Genomic DNA, 13,266 nt, shown 5'->3' with positions numbered 1-13,266 from the left:
TCTGCTGCCAAATACATAGAATATGGAATAAAATATAATAATTATAAATAAAATATAAAGAATACCACAAAACAAGGTTATAAAAAAAAAAAAAAATCAATATTTTTTCACCAGTAGCACAACTTGAAGAACTGAGTCATACAGGCAATAAAAAAAGATTGTACAGAATATATTTTTCCCAATTTGAAAACTAAAATGAAAAATACAGTTTACAGTATATATCTCTTTATTACAGTAGTACAATATTCACAATCAATATTTTATAACAGATATAGATCTGTTATAAAATAATCTCCCAAAAGCACACAAATAACAAAATCAATCAACTGCCCAAAAGACAAGAAAATGGGTTGAAAAAATTATTAATATAACTAATTGTATCTGCTTGGATAAACCAAAATTTACTGCTAATGAGGAAAAATCATTAGATCGACTGCAGATATTTTTGAAGACCCCTATTCAACAGTTCAGAAAGCTGCCTTTGGTTAATGACATTAGTAGTATTTCAATTAACAATGTTCTTAAAAATTATGATTACACTCTTTGAAGCTACAACATTTATGCACAAATTTTAGAATGATTGTGATCATCAGATTGAATACTGTGATATAATAAAAAAGTTTCATGCAAACTCAAACTTTACTGATTCAATCGTATTTTCAGATGAAACTGTTTTTATTAAATGTCCATGCTGATTAACACATCGGTCAATATTGAAGTGACAGTAATCCACAGTGAATTATAAAGGGTATGCATCAACATCAAAAACTGAACACCTGGACCAAATGATCAGTCATAAATTTTTTGCCTTCTAGCTACATCAGAAAAAATTTTACAAAAACTACAGTTAATTTTATGTTAATCAGTATATTCCATAAGCCAGGAAAATAAATATGGTTTCAGCAATATGGAGCAGCCAGCCAGATCAAAAAATATAATTACTGGATTATGTTTTGGTTGACACAAAAACATACTGTTTATCAAATCAAACCCAAACTCATCAATAACTATACCTTACACAGATATACAGACAGACATAAATTAGAATATAACATACAAAGCTGCTCACACTCCACCCAATAAGATACAGGTTCTAAATGTAAATTATTTTAGATTAGTATGTAATCAGGCTCTAAAAGGAAAGCAATTTGAATAAATACTATAAAAAAGTGAACTTCCAAAAAAATTTACATAAATTTTTTAAATTCATAGTTTTTTGTACCGATTCAGATAAACATTATCATCTCTACAGCACTGCCATCATATTTTAGTATCTGCAATTATGTATTTTACTGATAAGAATTCAATAAAATGTTAATGGTTTAAATAATGTTTGAGGTTTCACAACAATAATTGTTATAAGAAAATTACTAAATTCCATGTGAAGATGAAATGTAATAAAAAAAATTCCTACAGCACGTTAAACCCCCCCCCCTCATTTCATTCCTTATACGTACAATATTTGCATTTCTGCATCTATGTTTACTGATATCTCAGAAATAAATTCAGTTATTAAAAAAAAAAATTTAAATAAAAAACATATATGACTAGACCATTCTTTTATTTTAAAAAATAAACTCAGATTTAAGATGGGTAGGCAGAAATTTTAAGATTTTTATAAAATAGTATTTTGTAGCTGAAAATATATCCTCTATTGTTTTCATCAATTAGTCGCAATCATTTTCTTTTTTAGCATAAATTAATTCCCAATATATTCTAACACTTTGAATAACACTGACTGACTAGACAGCAGGAGTAATATAAAATGCCGAATAATACAGGTGAAACAAGTCTTCAATCAGAATTATAATTTGTTTACATCAAAAATTAATTTAAATGTCAGGAAAAGATTTTTGAAGGTATGTTTGGAGAGTAGCTTTATATGGAAGTGAAACTTGGACGATCGGAATACCTGAGAAGAAAAAATTAGAAACTTTTGAAATGTGTTGTAGTAGTAGAATGTTAAAAATCAGATGGGTGGATAAAGTGGCAAATGAAGAGGTGTTGTGGCAAATTGATGAAGAAAGAAGTATTTGGAAAAATATAGTTAAAAGAAGAAGACAGACTTACAGGCTAAATATTAATGCATTCTGGAATAATCACTTTAATATTGGCAGGACAGGTAGAAGGGAAAAACTGTGCAGGTAAGCAACGTTTGGAATATGTAAAACAAATTTTTAGGGATGTAGGATGTATACCAAAATGAAACGATTAGCACTAGATAGGGAATCTTGGAGAGCTGCATCAAACCAGTCAAACAACTGAAGACCAAAAAAAAACTAACTAGAGCACCATTTCTTAAACAATAATAAAGGAATAATAGTTTACAAAAAACACACTAGCAATAATAGAAAGAATGAAATATGTTTTTTCAAGTTAAAAATTAACAGAAAATAAAAAAATAATATAACCTATACAATTTTGATTCGGCAAGTAAACATTTTCTCCTTACAAAATTCTTTAAAAGTCAGATAAACTTAACATATTAATATCTAACACAGAAAACCTCAGCCTATTCCAATACCATGGAAAAACTCTTCATGGCAAAAACAAAAGAAGAATTTTTTTTTACTTATAAGAAAAAGTTATTCTTTACCACAATTAGACAATTCCATAGGTCTAAAATAATTTAGACCTATGGAATTGTGCAAATGAAAACTCCATCATGACAAAACCACTGCTCATTCCTAGCATTCAGTTCACTTTCCAAAGAATCACATCTTATCTTGTCATGTTTTATTATGATTTTTCCATAGAAAGAAGTTGAAAAAAGTAGCTACTGGAAAAACAGTTACACTGTTTTCCATGCCTACTTCACTGAGCCAAATATAATGTTGATTTCCGTTCAAGCCTACTGAAATGCAGTTAAAAGTTAATCCCAAAAATGGCATTTTCATACTTTATACTAAGGATTATTAAATATACAATGAACATAATAATACATGTATTATGTTAATGAACATAATACATATTGAGCAAATTTTACTGATGCTTCTTACAGCACAGATGCTTAACGTTCATCACAACCACCGCAAAGAAATCAGTGCGCGGTGGCACTGTTCTCAATCTGCATGTCAATGAAGTGTGTAACAAGCTGCGAGGGTAATAGACCAGATTAAAAAATTTAAAGGAGAAGTAAGTTGGCTCTATCTGATTACAATTTACCAAGCATTTTACACCATTATATTATCAAAAATTATTTAAGCCATTTTACACTATTTTGAAGTGGGATCACAGGTCTGGTTGTGTGGATATATTTATGATTAAGAAAGCTGCACCGAGGCTCAAGATCTAGGCAAACCTCTTTTTTAACATTTGAACATCACATTATCTACATTTTTTGAACTTGTGTAATTATCATCATTTTTGTTAAGTGAAATCAGATCTATGAGACTTTTAAACAACTATATGGTTAAAGATCAATATTCAGAAGTGCTTTTTGGATTAAACAAGAGGAATTTCCTGTTTCAGTCTCAATGTTGTTTTGCTTGTTACGGTTAAGAACATGGTTTCTGGTAAAATTTGGTCTGTGTGATTGACCTGCTATGGAAGTTTTAGTTCCATTAATGGATTTTTTATTCATCATGGATTTCATGGACAATATTTGTAAGCCATCAAAGACACCCATCCTGATTCAAAAACATGTAACAGTATACAACATATTTTCTATTTGGTAAATGTATTGTTTTCAGAACTGATTCTACTAACATTCTTTATTTACTAATCATATAAATAAGCTGCGTCCAAGAAATTAAAACTAAATATTCACACAGCAAATGTATATATAATATTTTCATAAGTATAAGTAAAAATTTCAATGTAGCTACCAATTAATATCCAGTTTTTTTAGCCATTTAACTCCAGGTGGGGTAGTATGATATGTCTTATGGATCTCCCTTGTATGCTCACTGTGAGCAGTACTTTATTAGATGTTTATCAGTGAAGTGGCTCACCACACTCACAACCAGTCATAAATGATATTCCCATTTGTTCATAAGGTTACACCTACCATGTCCAGTTTTTACGCAATTACGTCTGCATCACAACTATCTTAACAGATTAAAGCTTGGCATTTGCACGTGCACTGCCTCTATCTATTAGAAGTCGTAGATTTCATCCCACAGAATCTGCCATTTTATTTGATATTAAAGTCCACCTCTATAAACTTTTGGGCCAGTTCTCATGCACATTTCACAGGTCAATTAGTTAATTCCCCTAAATACATTGATTGGTGTCACTGCATTGATAATCTTTTTCATTAGTAGCAACAGGTTATTGTAGCACTAATAACAGAAGTAGAGGAGGTCATCCAGAAAGGAAGGGTGAAGCTGGACTGGGGTCTTGTCAGGCTGACGTTATTCAGATGCCTTTGAAGTGTTATCGTTGTTTTGAACTTGGGCATGTGGTGAGGAACTGCCACAGAGAAAGCAGGGAAATATCTGCTTTAATTATGGAGAAGAGGGGCACCATGCTGTTGAGAATGCAAAAAAAACAAGGTGTTTAACATGCAAAAAGGAAGGACATCGTACTGGAGCTACTTTATGTCCACAGGGAGTTGCAATGCAAAAGAAAACCACGACCCAGAGTAGGACTGGGTGATCAACAACCCTTCAATGAAGCTGAAGCCGATTCAATTGAATCTGAACCATGTGACTTTGGCACAGGACACTTTGGTGCAGTGTTTCGAAGATGGGGGCTGATATAGTACTCATCTCCAAGCCTTATCGACCTCACTCTCAAGCAGACTGAATAGAATCGTTGGATGGAATTTCTGCACTTGGGTATGTACACCTTTATTGATAAGGGACTCTGTGTGAACGTAAGTTTGCAAGAACGAAGATCAGTGACGCCTATTTTTACAGCGTATATAAGTCGCCTAACATAAGCATGGATAAATATAAGGAGGCTCTGGCAATACTTACTGAGGATGTAGCTGTGCATCGCCCGGCTTTAGTTGCGCGTGATTTTAATGGTCTGCATCATGGGGCTCTGCCTACACTGATGCATGGGGTAGACTGCTTCTTGAGACGGCAGCAATTTGGAATATACTTACCGGAGAGAGGCATATATGGACGTCACTTTACTACAGTGGACGTCACCTTTACCACCCCCGCTCTTGCGGCTAAAATTTGAGACTGACAGATGTGGGAAGGTTACACAGGGAGTGACCACCAGGCTGTTGTTATGACGACTGACGATGGCAGACATCATGTGATAGGGCAAACCCTAGGATGGAGTGTGGGACTCAAGGATGGAATGTGAAGGGAATGAATCCCCAGTTATTCCTGGAGGGCCTTGATTTGAGGAAGGTTACTGAGATCACAGTGGCAGAAGGAAAGGTTCAATTATTAGTAATATAAAAGGCAATATTAAAGGTAATATAAGTAATATTAAACATAATTATTAGAATTGATGAGGGCTTATGATGGTCTCCTTTTCCAAAGGTGTTATAGGGCTGGTCATCCACCTGTTTATTGGTGGAATGAGATCTCATGGAAACATTACCAATGCTTAAAGGCCAGAGGGGAAATTCAGAGGACTTATTTCCACTTAGCTAGGGAACATTGTAAAATACTTTACAAACAGAGAGGGAGGGAGCTACAGAAGCTCATAAGGGAATCCAAGAAAGCTTGCTGGTGCAAACTTATTGAAAAGATCGAAAAGGATCCATGGGGGAGATCATACAAGATTATTGTTAAGTATGCTGTGAGACCTAGAGTACCCACTGCTATGGATGTGGAGGCAGCCCAGCACATCGTTGATGGATTATTTTCACACTGAGATGGAGTTCCAGCGATTACCTCAGGTGAGATAGTGGAATTATCAATGTTCACAAAGGAAGAATTGATCACAGTGATAGAGCGCGTCCCTCATGACAAGGCCCTTGTTCCTGATGCATTAACGAACCTTGTGATTAAATTGGCAGTCTGAGTTAATGTAGATGTATTTCTCGATGTTTGTAATACTTGTCTGAGCGAGGGGGTATTCCCCGAAGCATGAAAGGCACAGTATCTTGTATTGGTGCCAAAACGTGGCGCTTCCATCGTCTTACTGGCGATGATTAATAAATTGAGGAAAATCATGGAGCATATGTTCCAGCAAAGTTGCTGGTTCATGCAATGGAGGATGCAGGCGGCTTCTCGGGGAGATGATATGGCTTTCAAGCTGGCAGGTCTGCACTTGTTGGGGTGGAGGTGATAGGCACAGCTCAGATGTATCTTGCAGAGCGTAAAATGTGTATGTTGGTGGAGTTGAACATGAGAAATGCATTCAATTGCATTTCTCACGTCACCATTGCGAATGCTCTCTGGAATCTGCAGGTTCCTGCATATCGGTTAAAATTATTGTCTACTTAAGAGACAGGCAACTGACTTATATGGCGGAGAATGACACGATTGTATGGACTATTGATCGAGGTGTGCCACAGGGGTTGGTCCTTGGACCAACCTTATGAAATACAGTTCCTTTAAATTTCACTTCTGGAGGAAGTTGCTGTGGTCGGCTATGCGGATGACATATTATTTGCAGTCAGAGCTACCACAAAGACAGATTGTGAACAAAATTCAGGCATTGTATACTAGGATCAGCACTTGGATGGCTGGGGTTGGCCCCTGAAAAGACGGAGATAGTACCTATAATCTCTAAGAAAACACGTCAAACACTGTCATTGGTACTGGCGGGAAGGAGGGTTATTCCAGAATGGCCATTAAATATCTTGGCATCTGGATTGATGCTCGATTGAGTTACAGAGTCCATGTTATGGAAAGTTGTGAGAGAGTGGAGAGAACAATGTGTGCGGTTGCTATCTTACTTCCAAACACCAGTGGGCCTGGAGAACTCAGGTGGAGGTTATCAAGTGTAGTATATTCTTCCCTCTTATATGGGGAAGAGATCTGGGCAGATGTTCTGAGGTATATGGGAATATTTACTGCGCTGCATAGGAGATGCTCCTCTGGATTTCGGCAGCTTATCGTACAATCTCAAGAGAGGCTGCAGAAGTGCTTGTGGGTGTTATGCCAATTGACCTTTCTGCTCACAGAAAGAAGTATAGGGAATAAAGGATGCTTCCTTTTTCAGAGAAGAAGAGATTGATTGTGGCCAATTTACAAGAGTTGTTGAATACTTTGCAAGAACGGTGGGATGTGGTAGAGAAAGGTCGGTGGACTTACTGTCTTATTGGGAATGTAAGGAGTTGGTGCAGTAGGACTGATGGATCAATTCATTATGGTCTTATGCAATTCTTGGCCGGGCATGGTGGTTGCAGGTTGTATCTTTTTAGGTTCCCTTTTGACCATTCAGACCGCTGTCCAACCTGCCATGTGGAAGAAACTTCGTACCATGTCTTCTTCTGTTGTATAAGGTTCAAGGATGCACTGAGGTGCATGCTGGATGCCCTGGGTCAGGTGGACATATTCAGACCTGAGGATTTTCAGCAGATAATGCTTCAGGGTGTGAAACAACAGACTATTATTGCAACTCATAGCAGAAGGCGAGCACTGGTGCGGCCTGCAAGGGAATGTGGCGTTGGTGGGTGCCGGGTTGGACAAGTCTGTGGCTGAGTCCCTTGAGCATGAGGAGGGTTGCTTAGGTTCAGTGAGGCTGTAGACACTCCACTGCTGGTGCCTGAGGGCCTTGCTCATGTTTTTAGTGACTATGGCTGATGTTAGTGTGGGTAAGTAATAAGTTGGTAAGTAGTTGAGTTGTGTCTATGTATGTGTACTCTGGGTGAGCTTGTGGAAATTTAATTTACTGTTGAGTATGCTTTGGTGAATAAGTTATATCTTGTGGCCATATCTTCATGATTGTTGAGCACTTGTCTTGTGTTGGCTTGATTGTATGAATAAATGTGTGTGGTATGTCTTAGTACTTGTTAGTTCTATTTTTCTGGATGTTTTCCTCCTTTAGGTATTTGTGGTGTGCAGATGATGATTGCTTGTGAAATGAAAACCAAATATATGTGTGGGCGCTTAAAGAAGTAATGCTTTATTAGCAGTTTCCCACAGGTGGGGTGGAGGTTTAGTCGGTAGTGCGCAGGGATACATACATTTTTTCTGTAATTGCTTACAGAACCTGTTAGCGAGTTCGACACTGCTTCGGTGCCCATGAATGGGGTTCCTCCACCTCAAAAAAAACCGTTGTTTAGTAGTCTTGCCCTACTCTGGTTGTCTAACCAAGATGCACCATGATTTGTCTATTTCTCAGCATCTTACTGATGATGTTAATAAAAGTTTTTCCTTTGATTACTCCTAATAGTTTATTTAGTAGTCCATAACTCCAAACAGTATCATATGCTGAATATAAATCTACTAATGCCACTCCTGCTTCTAATTTTTGCTGTAACATTTCTCTAATGTTGGAGGTAACTGCAAATACCTGATCTGCACAATTTCTTCCTTCTCTAAAGCCAGGGCATTGTCAGTTATTGTTTTATCCTATATTACAATACCTTATCTAACAACTTATAACATAAGTTCAGCAGTGATATTGGATGACAGCTAGCAACATCTGTCACAAATTTGCCTGGTTTCAATATTGCTGTTATCTTACTATTTTTCAAGGACAGTAATTTTGTCTATAAGCTATTATAGGAAGTCTTCAGTCACTCTGTAGTATTTTGACCACAGTTCTTCAGGAATTCAGGATTGATTTCATCTGTATTGGCAGCTTTACATGTATCGATGAATGTAACTGCCTGATCAACCTCCTATAACTAAAAAGGTGATGAAAATTATGTTCTCTGAGCAAGGGGTGACTTATTGACAGTTTGATTTTCCTTCTAAAAACTTTTTTCACTTGAATTTACCCATATTGACAAGCTTATGTGCAATACTATTTGGATCAATGGTTACTTTTTTGTAACATGCTTCTCAGCAGACAGTCGCTTAAACAAGGTCCAGGCCTTTGATTTGAGTATTGGAAATAGATAGTTTTAATTACTTCCTTCTAATTTTTCCTCCACTCATGATCAAGTGCATACAGTAGTTGCATTCTCTAAACTGTCATTCTCCATGTACTGATCATAGATTTCTTGACATTCCTCATTCCAGCCCAGGATGTATGATCTTCTAAAACCCGTTGGGATATTCCTGTTGGCAGTACTGATAATAATTATTATGAATCTATTATAATTTTCCACACAAGGCTATATCTATCGTATGTCGTTATCAAGATCCTGAGCGAATTTTTTCCAATTTGCCTTACTAAAGTTCCACCTTGGTTTTCATAATGTTTTCTCATAGCTCCACAAAGTGTGATGTGATTTAAAATCATCCAATATAATGTGGAAGTGGCTGGTGAAAGGAAGATACGATTCCGTCCATGCCACAGCAGGTGGCTTATACAGATTCATTATTTTATGATTATTAATTTCAATAGTTACTCCACAAGAACATCTCTGTTCCAACCTGGTTCTGGTTTTGATATTAATATGTAGAATATACATTTAATAATAATAAATATCTATTGTACATTTGTATTATTAATGTGAAATTAACAATGATTGTAAATAAATTTCTGTACTTTACATTTCACATAAATTGTGACCTCATATATTCAGACAGTTCTGAATTATCTGGACTTCCATTCACATCAAGTCTTACACAGTCCAAATGAAAACGTTTTATATTGTCCAAATAAAAACGTATTATTGTACAGTACATTTAAGATGTCCTCGAACCCTACCATGCAATTAATATGTTACTACAGTTTTGAAATAATTCACTGGTATTCAATTTCTAAGAAATAATTTCTTTACAGCAATTAATAATTCAGTTCTTAAGATCATACAAGGCACTTACTTGTTCTTCTACATAAGTAGCAAAGTCACAGTTGATATGAGTGAATGCAGTTATAATGTTGAGGAGCAATTGGTAAAATGTGTTTGGGTGTGTGAATGACAAAGAGTAGGCCAAATTATGTCACAAATAATTAATACATTTCATGAATGCTTTAAGAAAGCCAGCCTCATAAAACAAGAATGCTTGTTCGGGAGAAATTTACATCTGTTTTGCGCAAAGTTAAAGAGACAGGTCATTGGTGGGAAAAATTTGAGTGCAAACAAGTGTTACTCTCTCTGATCCAGTTGAGCAATCTCTAATTATAAACAAACAACTGAACTTGATACAGTGTCAATTATCTAAAATCATATTTATTATTAAACACTCAGAAATTGCTTTTCTGGTATAACAAATGGAAAATAAATAATGTGGAAAAACAAGTAAAACCATTAGCATAATTGACAGAACATCACTACCAATATAGATTGCATAATTTTAGAAAAAACACAGGCAAAAAGAAAACAATATCAAATTATTAACTTAATCTTGCATGAAGTGATAAAAATAAAATAACCTGAAAGGCAGCAATACATTTTAAAGGATGTGACAACATAGATTAAATTATAATTCATAAAATGGAATGGCTCAGATAAATAAAAAAGGATTAATCACAAACAGTAAATGCAAAAACAAAATCAAAATCACTGCAATTTTAACAGTTTCAGTGAATACTAACGCAAAATGTTAGTAATACTGCATTCCGTGGACCCTGAAATTTTAGTGGCACTCAGATTCTGCAGTAATGCCAAATAATGCTCATCGAATTTTAGTAAGTGTAGAAACATAGCTGCAGTAGTTCTACCTGAGATATCTGAAGAACTGTTTGCATTGTTAATAGTAAAGCAGAAAAATGGGATAGTATTATGCGACAGGCACTGTAGGTCAGCACAAAATCAGTCACTAGTCCAGCAGTCCATCCCAATCTTGTGCGTCAACTTAGCTTCCTAAACTTTGACGAAAAATAATTTATTTTAAAAATCAATTGCATTCGTAACATTAACTTCTCACTAGCTTGAGTGGAATATTGTTTTACATTCACATTTGATAATAAAAACGGGATCAAAATAAATGTTTGTGAACAAAAAATCAGTTTACATTATGAAATGAAAAAAAAATCGAAGCAGACACAAAACTAACTTACCCTGTACTTAACTTAAATCTGTAGTACAGGTTTAATATACAGTGAAATGCAAGTTCTACATAACATATACACTCAAAAAAAATGTATTTATACATATAAATAAAGCAGCAAGCAATGTGAACAATATTGATGTCTATGTTGAAACTAGCTATAAAAAAATAGTTGATGTGGAAAATACATATTCCGACAAGAATAAAAAAAGGAAACCCGTAATCGTTGGATAAACACGAGTGAACGTTAAATACAACTAATTTTCTGAACGCTAGTTCATGACGAAAAATTAATTAAGGTTACTTCCAACTACACGTAAAATTGTTTATAACGTAAACATTCACTTCACAAATTACATCTATTTGCTTACAGGAAAAAATCTATAATTACTACCAAACATCTTCGAAGAAAACAATACCTCACTTGTAATAATATATATAGTGTACTGTTAAAAAAAGACTTGCATAAACAAGAAACATGAAAATACTCAATTTCACAAAATACTTACTTCCCCAGTTCCTCAAAAACATCATACACATCTTCAAAAGAATCCAGGGAAAAATTCATATTACAAAGAAATATTTATGCTATAACGAATAAAATGAAATAAGTGTACGTAAGTAGCTTATGATAAACATTAATCCTAGACATTTTGACCGTCTGACAGAACTGTTACACGGGAGGGGGAGGCTGAAATGAAAACATACTTTTTATGAATGTCCCTTCGATTGATAATACAACTTGTCAACTTTTGATTCTTACAAATTATCGACTATTAAAAAAAAAAAAAAAAAAAAAAAATAGAGTATGCTAAAGATATTAAAAAAAAGTATTTGATTGCAAATAAAAAATGAAATACAGTACAAAATCAATATCTACAATAAGGCTTCACTCTATTAAAAGTAATTATTTCAAAACAAAATAAGATGGCGAAATAATAAAAATCAAATTAATCTTTTTTTCTGTTAACGTTGTAAAATGTCGAAGTTGAAACTTTCTTTATTGATAACTCATTCGTGTATTCATTTTGTTTTTAAAATAAAAATTTTAATTCAATTATATGGAATTTATATAGATAAAAGTCAGCAATTAGTTATGTTGTCATATTAGTTAATGCAGTTACATTTTTTACCGTTGACAGTTAGGAGCGCTAAAACAATTGTGTTTCTAAAGTTGGAAGTGAACGAAGGCAGAGTTGATACTTCTTGGTGTTAAGCATGTTGTAGGTTATGGTAGTTTCGAAATAACTCATTCTTTATAAAATTTACTAGTTACTGGTTAAAAAAAGAACTGATCTTTACAATGCATTCGTGTAGAAGTTTTCATTCAAGAAGCACTAACTTTCTTAGTAATTGTCTTCGTGGTTGTAATATTAGTTCATATTGTAGAGTTAATCAAATAAAGCTATTGCATCATGATGAAGTTATTGCTTCTACCTACCACAAGAGTCTTATTAACATAAAACCAGTTGGTGATCGTCGGTTGATTGCTAGAACATACATTGGGAATTTACAGAAAAGAGCCTACAGATGTAGTTCAAGGCTTTATAGCACCGCCGCTGGTCAGGATGACGGAGATGCAGATGGCAAACCTTATCAAGGAGTAGTAGCAGCAGAAACTGAGTCTGTGCCGGCTACGGTGGTTGTGCCTGAAGTTTGGCCGCATGTACCTTTAATTGCGCTCTCTGGAAATCCAGTTTTTCCTAGATTTACGAAAGTAATAGAAGTAAGTACTAGTATATTAATAAAGGCCTAGATTAATGTAATTTTTAATAAAGATACAGCTGTCATAACAGTAGTTTGTATTAACAAGTCAGTTGGTTGTTTAGGATAGGTTTGTTTTAATTTTTATCATATCTGTAAGATTCATGAATTATCTTATGACTTAACTGTATTTATATTTTTTACAATTATTTCTATTATGATATTCATTCCAAGTATTGTGTCATCTTCATTACAATTTAAGCTCTTGATATACCATCAGCAGATTTTTAAGTTAGGTGACAGCCATCATTAACTTTTGATCGTTAAGAGTGTTAATCCTTGGATTTTAAATTAGTTTTATCAGAAGATTTATTTCTTCTCCTCAAATTTATTGATATACATTACATTGGAGGATGCCTCTGCTAAAAATCACTTCTTATGTATGATTTCATTAATTATCTCCACAGTTATACTAATGTGCTACCAACGTTTTATAAATATAGCATAACCTTGCAAAGTTAGCAGAATCACACAGTTTGCTCACAAGTCAGTTTTCTAAAAGCAGGTTTAATATGTTGACTAAAAATGAAAAAGA

The 13,266-nt window shown here is 34.5% G+C and overlaps 2 protein-coding genes across 3 annotated transcripts in view; one reads left to right on the top strand and one right to left on the bottom strand.

Moving 5' to 3' along the window:
• Positions 1-11,696, bottom strand: part of LOC142317274 (death-associated protein kinase 1-like) — a 172,896-nt gene extending 161,200 nt beyond the window's left edge. The window contains exon 1 of the mRNA XM_075353687.1: positions 11,477-11,696. Within this exon, the coding sequence (XP_075209802.1) occupies positions 11,477-11,535 (59 nt within the window). The 5' untranslated portion in view covers positions 11,536-11,696. The remainder of the gene's footprint in view (positions 1-11,476) is intronic.
• Positions 11,697-12,158: 462 nt separating this feature from the next.
• The window catches only part of Lon (lon protease homolog, mitochondrial), a 90,476-nt gene continuing 89,368 nt past the window's right edge, over positions 12,159-13,266 (top strand). For both annotated transcript variants that reach the window (XM_075353685.1, XM_075353684.1), the window contains exon 1: positions 12,159-12,693. In XM_075353685.1, the coding sequence (XP_075209800.1) occupies positions 12,271-12,693 (423 nt within the window). In that variant the 5' untranslated portion in view covers positions 12,159-12,270. The remainder of the gene's footprint in view (positions 12,694-13,266) is intronic.

Source organism: Lycorma delicatula, chromosome 1 (genome assembly GCF_047948215.1).
Source record: "Lycorma delicatula isolate Av1 chromosome 1, ASM4794821v1, whole genome shotgun sequence".
Taxonomy (NCBI): Eukaryota; Metazoa; Arthropoda; class Insecta; order Hemiptera; family Fulgoridae; genus Lycorma; species Lycorma delicatula.
The sequence above is the reverse complement of the archived record's forward strand: the minus strand, read 5'-3'. Positions and strand labels throughout refer to the sequence as shown.